This window comes from Varanus komodoensis, unplaced genomic scaffold (assembly GCF_004798865.1).
Source record: "Varanus komodoensis strain SLA01 unplaced genomic scaffold, ASM479886v1 scaffold34_1, whole genome shotgun sequence".
In the NCBI taxonomy this organism is placed as follows: domain Eukaryota; kingdom Metazoa; phylum Chordata; class Lepidosauria; order Squamata; family Varanidae; genus Varanus; species Varanus komodoensis.
Window position 1 is genome coordinate 7118953 of NW_025335854.1, and position 13792 is coordinate 7132744.

The 13792-nt window shown below is 41.2% G+C and overlaps 1 protein-coding gene across 10 annotated transcripts in view; it reads right to left on the reverse strand.

Annotated features, from left to right (window-relative positions):
* The window catches only part of CEP350 (centrosomal protein 350), a 77051-nt gene that overhangs the window by 16208 nt on the left and 47051 nt on the right, over nt 1–13792 (reverse strand). For 7 of the 10 annotated variants that reach the window (XM_044439213.1, XM_044439217.1, XM_044439215.1 and 4 more), the window contains 10 exons: nt 13343–13527; nt 13052–13139; nt 11681–11827; nt 11010–11161; nt 8741–8863; nt 6136–6335; nt 4867–5078; nt 2952–3087; nt 2156–2316; nt 1572–1708 (listed from right to left, as the gene is read on the reverse strand). In XM_044439213.1, the coding sequence (XP_044295148.1) occupies nt 1572–1708; nt 2156–2316; nt 2952–3087; nt 4867–5078; nt 6136–6335; nt 8741–8863; nt 11010–11161; nt 11681–11827; nt 13052–13139; nt 13343–13527 (1541 nt within the window). The remainder of the gene's footprint in view (nt 1–1571; nt 1709–2155; nt 2317–2951; nt 3088–4866; nt 5079–6135; nt 6336–8740; nt 8864–11009; nt 11162–11680; nt 11828–13051; nt 13140–13342; nt 13528–13792) is intronic. The other 3 variants (XM_044439219.1, XM_044439218.1, XM_044439220.1) reach the window with 1 other exon arrangement.

The window sequence follows — 13792 nt, forward strand, 5'->3', positions numbered from 1 at the left end:
GTTCAGGCAGACCCTGGGGAGTGACAGTGTTTGGAAGTGCTGGGAGGGGATGTGGGAGAGGAGCAAGAGGCGCTTGGCCTGATAATGTGATGTCAGGAGAGAAGGGCTAGCCAGCCAGTTGGCCTGCGTAGCTCTAGGAGGCCAGCCCTTCTCCGGCAAGACACGCTCAGGAGGGTAGATCCCAAGGTTACTGAAAAGGAGGATTCTCAAAATGTTTGGGTTGATAGAACTGCTCTGTGAATGCTCAGAAGCTCTTCCTCTGTTGGTTTTTATTCTGCTGACGATGTGTTGGAAATAAAGTACTTTCGCCACAGAAATGCCTGTTGACTGAAAAGAAGAGGGGACCCAGCTTCTCTCCATTTAGGAAAACAAGCTTCATGTTCTGAATGCTTGCTTGCATGCACACCTTGCCTATCGTGCTAGAATGTGTGTTTGAGGGGCAAGTTCTACATTTTTTAGCCATCAGCTGTTGTGCATCTGAGGGGACACATCATGGCAGATGAGGAAGTTAAAGAGTGTGCAGCTATCACTAGACAGGATTTGACCCTGGAAGAGAGGAGGAAAGGAGAAGAAGTCTCTCTTCAAGTGCTTTCCTAATCTGGGATGCATGGATTGCCGTACTAGAAGGCAGGCGCTGCAGCAAGCGGAACATCTGCATCCAGGGCATGATCCTGAATAACCATGCTGACTTGGCACATATATCACTAGAGATCTGACTGGATAGGGAAACGGGGGCAAAACCCAACCCAAATTAGCCCCCCCGCCGGGTTAGCTGGTGCAACACTCTAGATTTGATGGGAAAGTCATAATCTATTGTGCTTCCACATTTCTTTCCAGGTAGCTTATTCAAGCAATCCATGTTGCTGCTTACTCTTCAATGAAAAACTAAGGCTTTTTTTTTAAGCAGGCTTTTAAGACTTTTTTTTTTGCTTTTCCCTTTTAATTATAGTTTTGATTAAGTTTTAGTTTTTCAAAAAAGAAAAGAAAGAAGGTGGGGTAGAAATTCTGAAAATAAGCAAATATTCTTTTTAGTCTGGAACGTACCTTGACTACATAGTATTTGACATTGCATACTAGACAAAGGGTCAGTATGCACAACATGACAGCCCATCATTTTGTATATTCAAACAACCCCTACATAACCATAAAATAGACCAGGGCTGAGTTTTTAACCTAGGCATAGATGATATGTGCCTTTGGTTGCTTCTTTGGCCCTCACATAACCTGTGTGCCAGCTCTGCATGACACGGCAACACCATGTGGGGGTTCAACATAGAAACAATGCCTGTAGATGCCATAGGCTATTGTGGGTTAAATATTCCATGACACGCTGTACTGTGTCATCCAAGCCAGGTCAAAGCCATGCTATATGGCCTGACTGTTTTACAATAAAAACTCTTCTCAGTACATTTTTATTTTCGTCTCGGTAAATGGCAGCATCCAGTGTTAAGCTTGCATACATGTAAGGTCATCCTTTTCGTATCTGGAAGATGGAGAAACCTCTTCTAACTATATAATGGGATACACCCAAAATGGCACCAGTGTAATGCTAACTTTAAGCAACTAACTACCTGTGGAGTGGAGGTGGCTTGATCTTTGGTTTCTCTGTAGCTGAAGATGGAGTTTTGATTTGAGGTTTGGCTGTAGGTGTTGCCTCCAGATCCCGACTCAGTTCTGCTTCAGTCTTCTTGATGAATTCATCATAAGTCTGATGATACATGAAAGCAGTTAGAGAGAATCTTGTGAGTCTTAAGTCTCTCACTTTGAAAATCAGCCAACCACAAATATAAAAGGAGAATGGCATTATTGTGTACATGTTTCTTTTGCTTACATTTACTTATAGTTATATTGAGTATTTGGAATATAAACAGTTGAAGAGTTGAAATGTACTTAAGTTTATTCACATCCATTAATATTATTATTTGCATTTCCTTTTCCTCTTTTCAATGCCACTATATTACTATCTAGAGTCAAAAAAGCAATCTTACAGGAACTACAAAATTTAGAAAATATCTGTTTCTTGCAACGTTGATTTAAAAGGACACATGGGAATACTGACTTGTAAAAGACCATAAAGTCTGCAAAAAAAACCCCAAACCCAACAACAACTATGTACACCATTTGAGTCTAAACATGTCTTTGAGATAATTTTCACCTCTAATTGTTTAATCAAACTGGCCTCCTGGGCTTTCAACCTCTCCTTGTGCCTCTTTTTCTGTTCCTTTTTCAGTTGATAAACTACAGACTTTCTTTTTCGTAATTCATCCTTCAACGCTCGGATTCGGCTTTCAATATCACTTTGATCAGATGTTGTTTCTGATAAGATAAATGTTAATATTTTCAGAGATAATGCATACTTGCATGATACAAGAGCTTGCAATATATTCTAGATCATTTACACTGTACTACCTCTTCAAAACCTATCTTTTCCATGCTTAAAGCCTTATCTTCACCTCAACTATAACGATGTCTATGGCACTGCATTTGCTTATGCTCATTCCTGTCATCCATTTTACCTCCCTTCTCTTTGCAACCTCTCCGAAGCAGGAAACTCTCTCTTTTGCTCATTCTGTAAAGTGACAACTAATTTCATGGCAATGCACATAAAATAGATAATGCTGCAATCTTCATAAACACAGGTGCAGTCAAATCTTGCTAAAATATCAACTCATGCAAGGACTTCAAAAACTTCTCACTTCATTTCAGTAAAAATGCGTAGATGTTTTAAACACAGAGCTGTACCAAAAGGAGAGTGGAGAACTAGACATCAGTATTTAACATAATGCGCATGATCATTAACTGAAGTTTGGTACAGCAATACTCTTTTCATAACAATACTCATCTTTGCAACAAGCAACATTTTAATAAGAATTTAATTTGACTGCCTAAAAGTTGAGTTTGGCTGACCATACTTGAAATATGGGTTACTAAATTGGAACTTTAACGCTTACCTGACTGAGTCATAGATAAAGACTCATCGGACCAACTGTAAGATAGCGCGTCCTGGGATTTTGTACATGCATGCTGCTTTCCTCCAGCTCGATGCGACCCTTGCTTTGTCAGGGATACACTACTTTTTGAAGGAGACTATCCAAAGGAAAGAGAGTAATCTGCTTGTAAACCTATTAATTTTAAAATGCATGCCTTATGATATCATTTCCAATGCATTAAGTAGAAACATGGGAAGCATTCTGTGGTCCTGAATCTCAAAACAGGACAAGCTACTATAATCTGTGCGCTTTTACAGCCATTTCATCTGCAACTTTTAATTGGAATTGAATAATGGAAAAGATGGCGTGAGGAGAAGGGTGAAAGGGAGACAGAACAGATGAAGCTGAAAGTGAGGATAACAATGGGAGAAAAAGGGAGATAAAGATGGACAGGGGACTGGAAGACAGGCGTGGTGCAGAGATCACGAACAGCAATGGTGTGTCTGCCCACGTATCCATCCATCTTCTCAGTCAACCACCCTTCTCCTAAGAGGATTCAGTCACTGATGTGCAAATACACACTCCTGCCCACCACTTCACCTTCCAAAGGTTCTATCCCAAACTCATCCTTTATGTGGAACTGTAGTCTGTTACATACCATATATAGATAGGGCTAATGACCACAGGCAAAAAGGATAACAAAACCCCCATAGTTGTACTAACTATATTATGCCAATTGCCTTAGCAGGGCTTTCCCCTCATAGATAGAATGCAAGCACTTTAAATAAAACAAGAAATATAATTTGTGGGCACATTATATGTTTAATCTTGCACAACAGAGAAGTGTATGGTACCTCTCAACAGAAACATTTTCGTCAATCATAATTACTTCCAAATGGTACTTTGCAGGTTGGTGTAATTATTTTTATAATAAACCAGGTTGACGTTCCAGTCTAATCTTAAAATGACAAGACTTTCCAATTTTCAGGCAAGCAAGATATCTGAAGGGAGATCTTGTTCCTCAGCTTCTTTTAGGGCATTAAGTTTATGGCTCCTGAACCCTGGGAATATTGGCTTTCTCCTTTTAAAGAAAATTTCTGGTTCCTATGACTACAGAGATGGAATTGCTCCAAGGATCAAACACTAACTAAAAGTTGGATGCTGTTTTCGATTCTCATGTGTAAAGTATAAATCTTGCATGTCAAAGGGTCATGTGAATTCCTGCGGATTGCTCAAGAAGTTGTCCCTACTGGCATGGATGTTTAATCTGCAGATTTATACTTGTAAATAATAAAATAAAGCAAGCATTAGCAAATTCTCCAGAGAGAACGGTGATGGAGTTCCAGTTGTTTTCAAGGTAACAGGGTGATGCCCCTTGTTCTCTACCCATAATGCATGAACAAAACTGGGCCCCGCAGCAAAGGCCTAGGGAGTGCGAGGGGCTGCCACCTGGCTCAGAAACCGGCACACTAAAGGGAAGGTGCTGCATGTGCCCTTGTGAGGGTGGTATTTGTTCTGACGATCCCGACAACTGTGGTGACTCAGAATGTATATGCAGTAATAGAGGAATTGCTGGACACATGAAGACAGCCCAAAGTGAGGTTGGCTGGTCCACATATGTAGTGCCTCCTTCTGAGTGTGGATCTGTGTGTACGTGAAGAGAAGATACGGTCTGCCAGGCTGCTGCGTACGAAGAAGAAACATAACTACTTGGCTTCATGTCATATCTTTCAACAAGATTAGGAAGATCACCTAATGTACAAAAAGCTGCAGGAACCAGGAGATTGTCTCTTTTCATGAAGAAAGATGCCTTGAGAGAGCTTGTTGCTATATGGACCATATAGTAAAGGCACAACACCCAAACCAGGCCTGTGTTTAAAGGCTGGCTAATGCAGTACAGATACCATGTGAATGTTGGCACTGGGAGTTCACTCACATGCTTTCCAGGGGAGGCAGCAGACCCTCGTTCCTGCGCATAAACCATTTCTTCTGTAAGTGTGTGATCAAGGCTCCCAAACTGCTCCTGAGCCTCAGAGACCTTTGGCAGCCCAGACTCCACAGCCAAGCTGCCCAGGTCTTCTGGGATGGAGCTTTCGCTGTTTAAGCGAGAACAAGCTGGCACAGAAGATTCTTCTTCACTAGCTGTTTCTGAGATGGGAGTGGAGAGAAGGGTCAGTCAGACAAGAAGCCCTGCTGCCTTTATTCACACAGATGGACAATTCTGATGATGTATTTAGGAGAACAAGCCTAAAGCTTTACAAACCCTCAGATAAGGATCACAGAGGCAATTCAAGTGATAAGTTAAAAAAAACAAACCATAATAGGCATCTGATAACTCCAATTAAAATACATTTAAAAAAATGCATTATTGTTGCTTATAATACCCTGGTGAACTCTATAATGTGACGCGAAATACCTGATGATCCCACTGTTAAAAAGCACAGGCCTTACAGCAGCCTTCCCAAGCCTCCTGCCATCCAGATGTGACCGACTACTATTTCCCAGTCAGCCACAGCTATTGACCATAACTGCGAGGGAGGACTGGCAGCATTTTAATCCAATACTTCTGGGGGAGACCCAGTTAAGGCTGCTCAATCCTTGACCTCCAAATGTTTTTTCTCCTAATGCTTGGAGATGTAAGTGAAAGGGAAAGTAATGAATAGTTAAACACTACAATTCCTGCATAAACTGGGTTGCTGCCGCAACAAGTATGCATTTTACTAATGTTTGTTTAATTGATTCCTTTATATTCCACTTTTTTTCCTTCAAGGAATTCAAGGCAGCACAACTGACTTCCTCCTCTAAATTTTATCCTTGCAACAACCCTGAGAGGTAGGTATAGGCTGAGTGCCACTGAATGGCCCAAAGTCACCCAGAGAGCTTTTTAGCTGATTTGGGACTAGAAACTGGATTGTTCAGATGCTGGTTTTAATTTTAATCACTATACTACATTGGCTCTTAGTTTGGAGCCACTGGATCAACAACTTGGAAATTCAATGTTAAATTCAGCATAATTTCTTGTTGTCTTTTATAAGCTAGGAAGACGTACGGTTGGAACATGCTGGATGTAGGAAGATACCCAGAAACAACATGGCACAAGTACTTGCACCAGAATCCCAAAGGCATTTTTTACTCAAAGCACCCCACTGGGGGGAAGCGTGCTAAATTAGGCTCTTACTTAAAGGTAAATTGCTAATTTTGCTACCTTTCTGATCAGATTTCTGGTCTCCTGACCCCTTTTTGTTTCCTTTGACTTTCAACAGTTCCTTGTCCCAGGCAGCCAATGCTTGCTTCTCTATCTGACGTATCTCTGCTTCTTCCGCATCTAAACGACGCTTCCACTGTAGTAATTCCTCAGCATGCTGGCGACGCTGCATTAGTTTTTGCTCTCGCTTAGTCAGGAATCTGGTCGAGAAATAGTGAGAAAGTGGTCATCAATGAACCAGTATGTTAGAGACAAGGAGACTTTCATTTTAAAGAGTATTATTCAATTATTGCCATGAGTCATTCAGAACAGATGGAAAAGTCTACCTGTTTGGGTATGACTGAGGTTAATGCCTTCCACTTCACATAATTTTATACAATTTTCCTTTCTTTGAAAAAGAGTAGCCCGAAAGTGATTTCATGCATATGTAAAGTGTGTACTTTAAAAAGGGCAATCTGTAGTTATTAATGGAACTCCCTACTGCTGCCAAAACGATTCTGGCCTATCGTGTACAATCTTTAACCAGAGCCATGAGCAAGCAGTGCAGAATGACATGATGCATATGACACAGAAACCCACTAAGGATAACTAGCCACGGTGGGTTGTCCTGATGTCTGAACCAACACCACATCCAGTAATGTGGCTTTTTTTCCAGCAGCAAGCCGCACTGTCAACCTGTGACTTATTCAAGGGTTGGTTCTCACCACGGTGGGTACTGATGCTCTGGCACTATTTTCTCTGGTTTGCCATCCTTTTTCTTTTTTGGTTCTTCCAAAAAAATTGTGCAAAAGTTACCTAAATCTGTAACTTGAAATGCATTTCTAGCCACATGAGGCCATTCACCACCACCCCCTAAATGGATAATTGTGAACCCATTATAAAATTCAGGAGGTCTCTTTCATCAGCAACTGTAAGCCAGGAACTATACGTCAACCCTTCTTCCTGGGGACATTCCTTGCCCAGGACATGCTGAAGTAGCCTCCTAGAAGGCAGGTGCTGAGTCAATATTCACCTGTCATCAATTCATTCCATTTCCCCAAGTTACAGGAGACTGAAGCAATGAAGTAGTTCTTCCTAAATGTTACCAACTCTGAGAAAGGGGCTTAGGAAATGCAAGCATTACACAGTCAAACCATGAGAAGAGACTGTGTTAAGTTAAGATGGTACAAACTGCAGACAGAGCTGGGCATTTTGGTGCTCAAGGCAGAAAAGCCAAAATAGTACCTCCCTAAGGCGGCATATGCATATATATATATATTATATTTGCCAAGCGGCAAATTTTAGGGTGCCAGTTAAAAGGCAGCAACTTACCTAGTCACTAGTGCACATGCATATATATATACGTGCTAGTGACTAGGTAAGTTGCTGCTTTTTAACTGGCACCCTAAAATTTGCCTCTTGGAGACAGATTGCATCATCCGGCATAATAGCAGAGCCACCACTGAGGAATGGAACATGGAAGGAAGACTGTAAAAAAGATTACCAAGCTAACGTCAAAGTAGACACTGAAGGTAATTAGTACTGTGGCTTTCCACTAAAGCATGACACACACTGAAACAAATTCAATGCCCAGTACTTCTTGGCTAGTCGTTCCTGAAAGTTCTACACAACATGGCCACTGTGTCCTGTTTGACATCTGACAAAAGCAAGTGCGGGTGGAAGGATGAGAGCGTCTCCTCCTGAAGAGACGGTTCACTACTTCTCCTTAGCATCATGAAGACGTTTGGCAGAAGAGACCCAAATATATAGTCACTTTTACCTAAGTTCTGGTAATTTCGAGTATCCACAAAGGAATAAACAAGCATCAGCTACAGCTCCACCCCAGGGTACACAGGTATTCATTGCATATAAGACTGGATTCATTAAAAATAGCTAGTCTGAAGCTCAGAACTAGAGAGGAAATATTGGAAAAGAGTGAAAGCTATCTTTTGAAGGCTCAAGCCTCCTTATGGACAGGACTTGGGTCAAGTAGCCATCAAAAGGCCAGAAAAAGAGGCCTGGAACCCCTGATGGCTTCTTCCGGCATGGCTCTCCCATTCGCCGACTTCTTCTTATCCCAATATCCATGTCTTTTCACCACTTTATGCCATAAAACACCCTGAATTCTTTGGAGGAAAACAGAACTGTCAGAACTGGAAACAAGTTTGATTTATTTGCATTATTATTCTGAACTCTGATTTGGGCTCACATTTGTGGAGAAAGTGGGACTGTTGCTTTTGGCAAGAGGAATCTTTACCAAGTTGCGACTAAAGCACCAGCACTATTTTCAAATCAGCTCGAATGAGAACACAACATATTACTTGTACATGATTAGCTAATTCAACACTGGTGCTCAGGCTAAGTGTGTGCTAAAAGATTGCATTAAATTCCAAAGTCCATGCCTAACATTCATTTTTCCAATACATGAACTATTTGAGAGTGGGGAGACTGCCAGCCACAATATGCATCAATACAAGTTTTAAATCTTTATACAGGAGAGGGAAAGAATTTTGCAAAAAAACCACAAACAAAAAACCCCATCCTTATGAAGAGCCTCCTAGTCATGTAAAACTGAACAGAGCATGCTCCATCAGAGAGTCTACCACTGAAAAAGGTAGGAAGTTACCTGACCAATTGGTTGTAGATATACAGCTGGAATTTGGGATGGAGGTTGGGAAAACAGACACTGAGAGAAGCCCAGTGATGAGACGTAAAGACAGAGAAGAAGTAGTGAACAGGAGAGCAGTGTCTACAAAATAAGGAGGAAGAGTTTTAAGCCAAGAGAGCAAGAAAGAGACAGAAAAGTGAGAGCAGAGGAGAGCAACTAGTCACAGAGTCTTAAATGAGTCAACTGTTTCATCTGTCCAAAAATGGAAGACTCCAAGGGCAGCAGAGCATAGCCACATATGAGCTACAATCCTTCCCTCCCTAACAAGTGCTTGACACTTCTGTCTTGGTAACCATGCCTTACTTTTGCTATGCTAGAAGAGGTGCTTTTCTAGTTGCTAAGATGGAAGAATTAATATGCAATTCTGTTTGTTCATTCATCTCATGACTGAATTTTAGATTTTCTGTTCTGATCATCTGAAAATCTGGTTCAATCTACCTTATAGTCTTATTAATATTAATGAAAGCTCTAATCAACGATTCTAAGAATTAACTCCTCCAACGGGAGAAGAAAAGCTACATCTGCAGCTTCAGCACACAATACTGCCTGACAAATGATATATATGGAAATCTAGTTCATATGCTGCCTCCCTCACTACTGGAGCTCACGTAGCACTCATACTTTCAATTTCAGGTTCTGTTCTGTAACAGCACAGCATGTCTACTATGAAATGCCAACATGATAAAACTATTAAAAACGAACAAAAGTACTTGGCTGAGAAAGTTGTTAGAAAATAAAAGCGAAGCCACTCACAGGTACTATGAGTTACAGAGGACAGTAAGAACCCACTTAAATGGTAATTTCTGTTTATGATGGGTTCCTTTGTTAATAACTGAATAAATATGCCAGGATTACAAGGGGTTAATTCTTTGACAGAGCATGCTCCAGTTCACATGCAAGCCACAAAACTATTTTTGTCTTTAGCCAACTATCAGTCTTGATACTTGTTACAAACTTGGTCAGATAAAAAACCCAAATATTTGTGGAAAGATCAGGAGCATCATTCTCAAAATTGTCCTGATCTTTTTGGTACTCTACAAAATATTGTGCTAATTCTGCATTTCTATACTGATTTTTCAGTACTAATCAGTACTAATAGTACTGAATATTGGTACTGTTACTGAACCCACACATGAAACTGTGGTCTAAGCTGTTCAGCTTTATGCATATGCATATAAAAATATCACTAGCAAGAAACACTGAAAATACGTTTCTTTTCAACAAAGAAGAGAAAATGGCCATGCCTCCATAACCTCTGGGTCCAGTGACAGGAACTGTTTTTACGGTCAAACTGATATGCTCCCACAGTCAGGTGGGATCCAAAGGGCACAAGGCATGTGCCCAAGGCTTCAGTGCTCCTTGGGGCTCTCTGTATTTCCATCAACTGCAGCCCAAGGCACTAGCCCTGCACTGGATGCCTCTCCAGAGGATATTCTAATTTGCAGGGGCAACTCTCTAAAGACATGGGATGGGAGTGAAAAACCTGGAGCACACGCACATACCCTGAAGACCTGCAGGCTGATTTAAATCCCTCACTAAAAGCAACCCCCGCCCCCCAAATTCAACATGTTCACAATTATATGCAGTAGTTCTCTGCCATCAGGCCTGCCAGCGCTTCCTTTTGTCGTGACATCAGTGTTACTGCTCTGAATTCTCACCAGTGAAGACCTGTCCAACATTACAAAGGACACACAAAGTATTCTTCAATAGTTAGCTTCAAAATTCAATTCAAAAATTCTGTTCTTCAGAATCAGAAGAGAAAGGCCACTTCTTTGTCAGCTGCATTAGGACTGATATCACATTATACAGAAAGCATTATGTGTTAAAGTGAAGTGTCTGCCTGTGCAGAGCTCAAGGACCTTAATCGTGGCACTATAATGGCTTTCCTAGCAGCAGAGGGCCCACACAAGTAAGTAGGAGACAAATGCTGGCATGCAGAAGGCTGCAGATCCAACCCTTGGCATCTCTGGTTAAAAACGTTCTTTACATAGCAGGACAGAGGAATCTCTTCCGTGCCAAAGACCCCAGAGAACCACCTCCTGCCAGGTTAGACAATGCTGGATTACAGGGAAAGATAGTCTTGCACAATCATTCACATGTTCAATTCATACTACTAAGGCACGAGCACAAACGGCTAAACTGAAATGTTACTGTGCCTGTAGGAAACAAAAGCAACATTCATATCCAGTGATTGTTGTCATCCATAAAACAAAATGCAGATAGTTACTTCTCATCCATCCGGCTGCGCATTTTCTTGAGTTTCTGCATGATGCTACTGGTCTCACAACTAGAAATGGAGGAAGGGCTGCAGGTCTCAGCGTCTGTTGGCAGAGGGCTCGAAGAATGCGTTTGCTTTGCGTCATCCTCACTGCGATGTTCCTGTGACAAATAATAAATCAACCAGTATAACAACAAGTTTTGTCAAAAGTTCAAGTGGAACAATGATAATCATGTAACTTTAATATCTCGTCTCCTCTAAAAGAAAACGTTTCTAATACTTTATTAAAAATGTACTCTTCATACAGGGAGAAGAACACCCAAATCTGTTAAATGAAACAGTGTACAGATTTGTTTGAAAAGGATGACACATCCTGTAGGTTTCATGGTAACACCATTATCAGTTATATGCACAAATTAATCAACATCTTGAAAGAAAACCATGGGAAAACTAGGCCTATTAAGCATCAACTGCAGGTCTAACAACACCTACCAAGAGTGTTCTTATATTTCGGTAAGTCATGTAGTTACCATAACACCTAAACCGCTTTCAGGTCTATTTATTTTAGAGTTTATGACCCTTCTTTCTTTCCCAAGGAATGTTCGTTTTCAATTTGAGGAAAAAAAACCAATCAGGTTAGTTTTCAAATGCATGAGTTCAGTTCTTGTAGTGCACTTTACCAACTTATTTTCCCCAGCAGACTTCAGTTTTTCCTGGAGTTTCATAGTAGTTTGGCGTATTCGCTCAATCTCTTCCTGCTGCTTAAGGATCAGCTGTCTCTCCTTCCGTGCTGCCTTATTGGCCTCCTGAAGGCGCTTAATTTCTGCCTTTATGGATCAGCACAATAAAGCAAAAACAAAGAGAGCGATATATTACTACTGGCTCACCTCTTACTTACCTACAGCTGCTTGCTTCTGCTGCTCTTCTGCTGCCTTTTCTGTTCTTTATTGCCTGGCGCTTCAACCACATCTGCAGCCTGCCCATTCCTGTAACTCCAGCAGCTCCATTACCTTTCTTGCATTCATTGCAAGTTACTTGTCCCAGCATTTAGATCTCTCAACTTTTGCCCCCTCCTAATTTTCTCTTCTTTTGTTTTGTGTACCTTCTCACACTCTTGGTTCAGCTGAACCTAACCTTGCTAAAGCACAACTCTCTGTTCTTTCCCATACCTGATTCCCATTATGCACTGGCTGAAATTTTACTCTGCTCTGCTGACATTTTATTTTAAAATACAGAGTTTAATCACTGAAAAAGTTACACACACACGCACGCACACACGAAAGAACAAAATATGTTGGGCTACTTCAAGGTATAAAGCTATTTTTTTTTCATCACCCTAACACTTTGTTTTATTCCATTAGGACAAGAACTGAGGCAGAGCTTTCTGCTGTCATGCTGGGGAGGCATCTAGTGGTGGGTCCCCTCTTTCTGGTGGAGAGTGAAAGGACAATGGTTACAATGGCTGCCTTTGTTTCTTAGTCCAGACTAAGGTGCCTGTATTAGTCTTAAGATCCGCAAAGTTTTGGAAGCAGGCTATTTGAAGGACCATTTCTACTTGCCTGCCCAAGCTTTAAAATCAGCATATGAGGCCTTGGTTTCCAGTCCACCAATAAGGCCTGCAAAACTGGAGAATGAGAGGGTGGATTTTGAGGTAGGCCCCTGTACTGAATATGGCTTCTTTGCCAGCCTTTAATAGGATTTTAAAGACTTATTTATTACAGTTGAATGTGATGAACACTAGTGCACTGTGCTTTTTCCTGTTGCTGCTTTTCCTTAAGTATTATTTGTTATTTCAAATATTTGAATGTGTTTTTATGTTCTGCATTTTATTCTGTACTTTTAATGAAGTTGCAATCAGCTTTGTGAGGGGTATTACAACAAAAAGCAGGCTATAAATCTGCTAAATGAATCGAGATGTCCCTGAGTGCTTGTGGCGTGCAGTGCTCTTGAGTTGCACAGTCAGGACTGCCTGCCTCTGGACCACACCGGTTCCTAATTCATTGAGCAACCAGCAGTCCATCCATACAATCAGGCTCAAAAGTAACTCTTACCTTCTCCTGCTGTAGCTTCAAAAGAAGGCCACGTTGTTTCTTTCGGATGGGTGGCATCTTGTCATCTTCTCCTTTATCTCGTAAACGCCTAGAAGAAACAACAGTAGAAAAAATCAGTTTCTCTCACTTCTTTTGCTGCTATAAATAGTACAATCTTTGCGGATGATAAAGAACCATGGATGCTTCCTCTAGCCTCTTTAAAGTTGAAAGACGACAGAAAAAACGTAAATCCCGCAAAAGGCATACAGAAACTGGGTTATAAGCCCTCCTATGTTTTCCAGGTTCCCTTACTTTTTCTGATGTTCTAGCCAGGCTAGCTCAGCCTTGGTCTTCTCCTTCAGAGCTTTTTCACGCAGTCGGAGCAATGAGGAGTGATGAGCTGCCCGCATTTCTTCCTCCTTCATGTACTGCCGCACCATTTCCATTGTAAATTTAGAAAAACTGTCTTGCCCTCCTGAGAATGGTAGACTTAGCTCCTGATTTTAAAAAAACAAAAAACAAAAAAACAGAAACAGATTTAATATGCAAATTCTCATCTGACCTATTTCTCTTCTTAAAGGACATAAGTTTCAAAAAGTTAGTGTACTTTTATTAACACAAGGAGCCTTACTAAAGAGTATGCCCTCCTTTTTGATTAAGAACCCCTCTTTCCCCAGGCAAAAACGGCTTTAAGGGTCCTGGAATCCCAAGGGGGGAGAGCCCCACTCAGGCTGTTACTGAGCACGCACGTTCTTTGAAAAT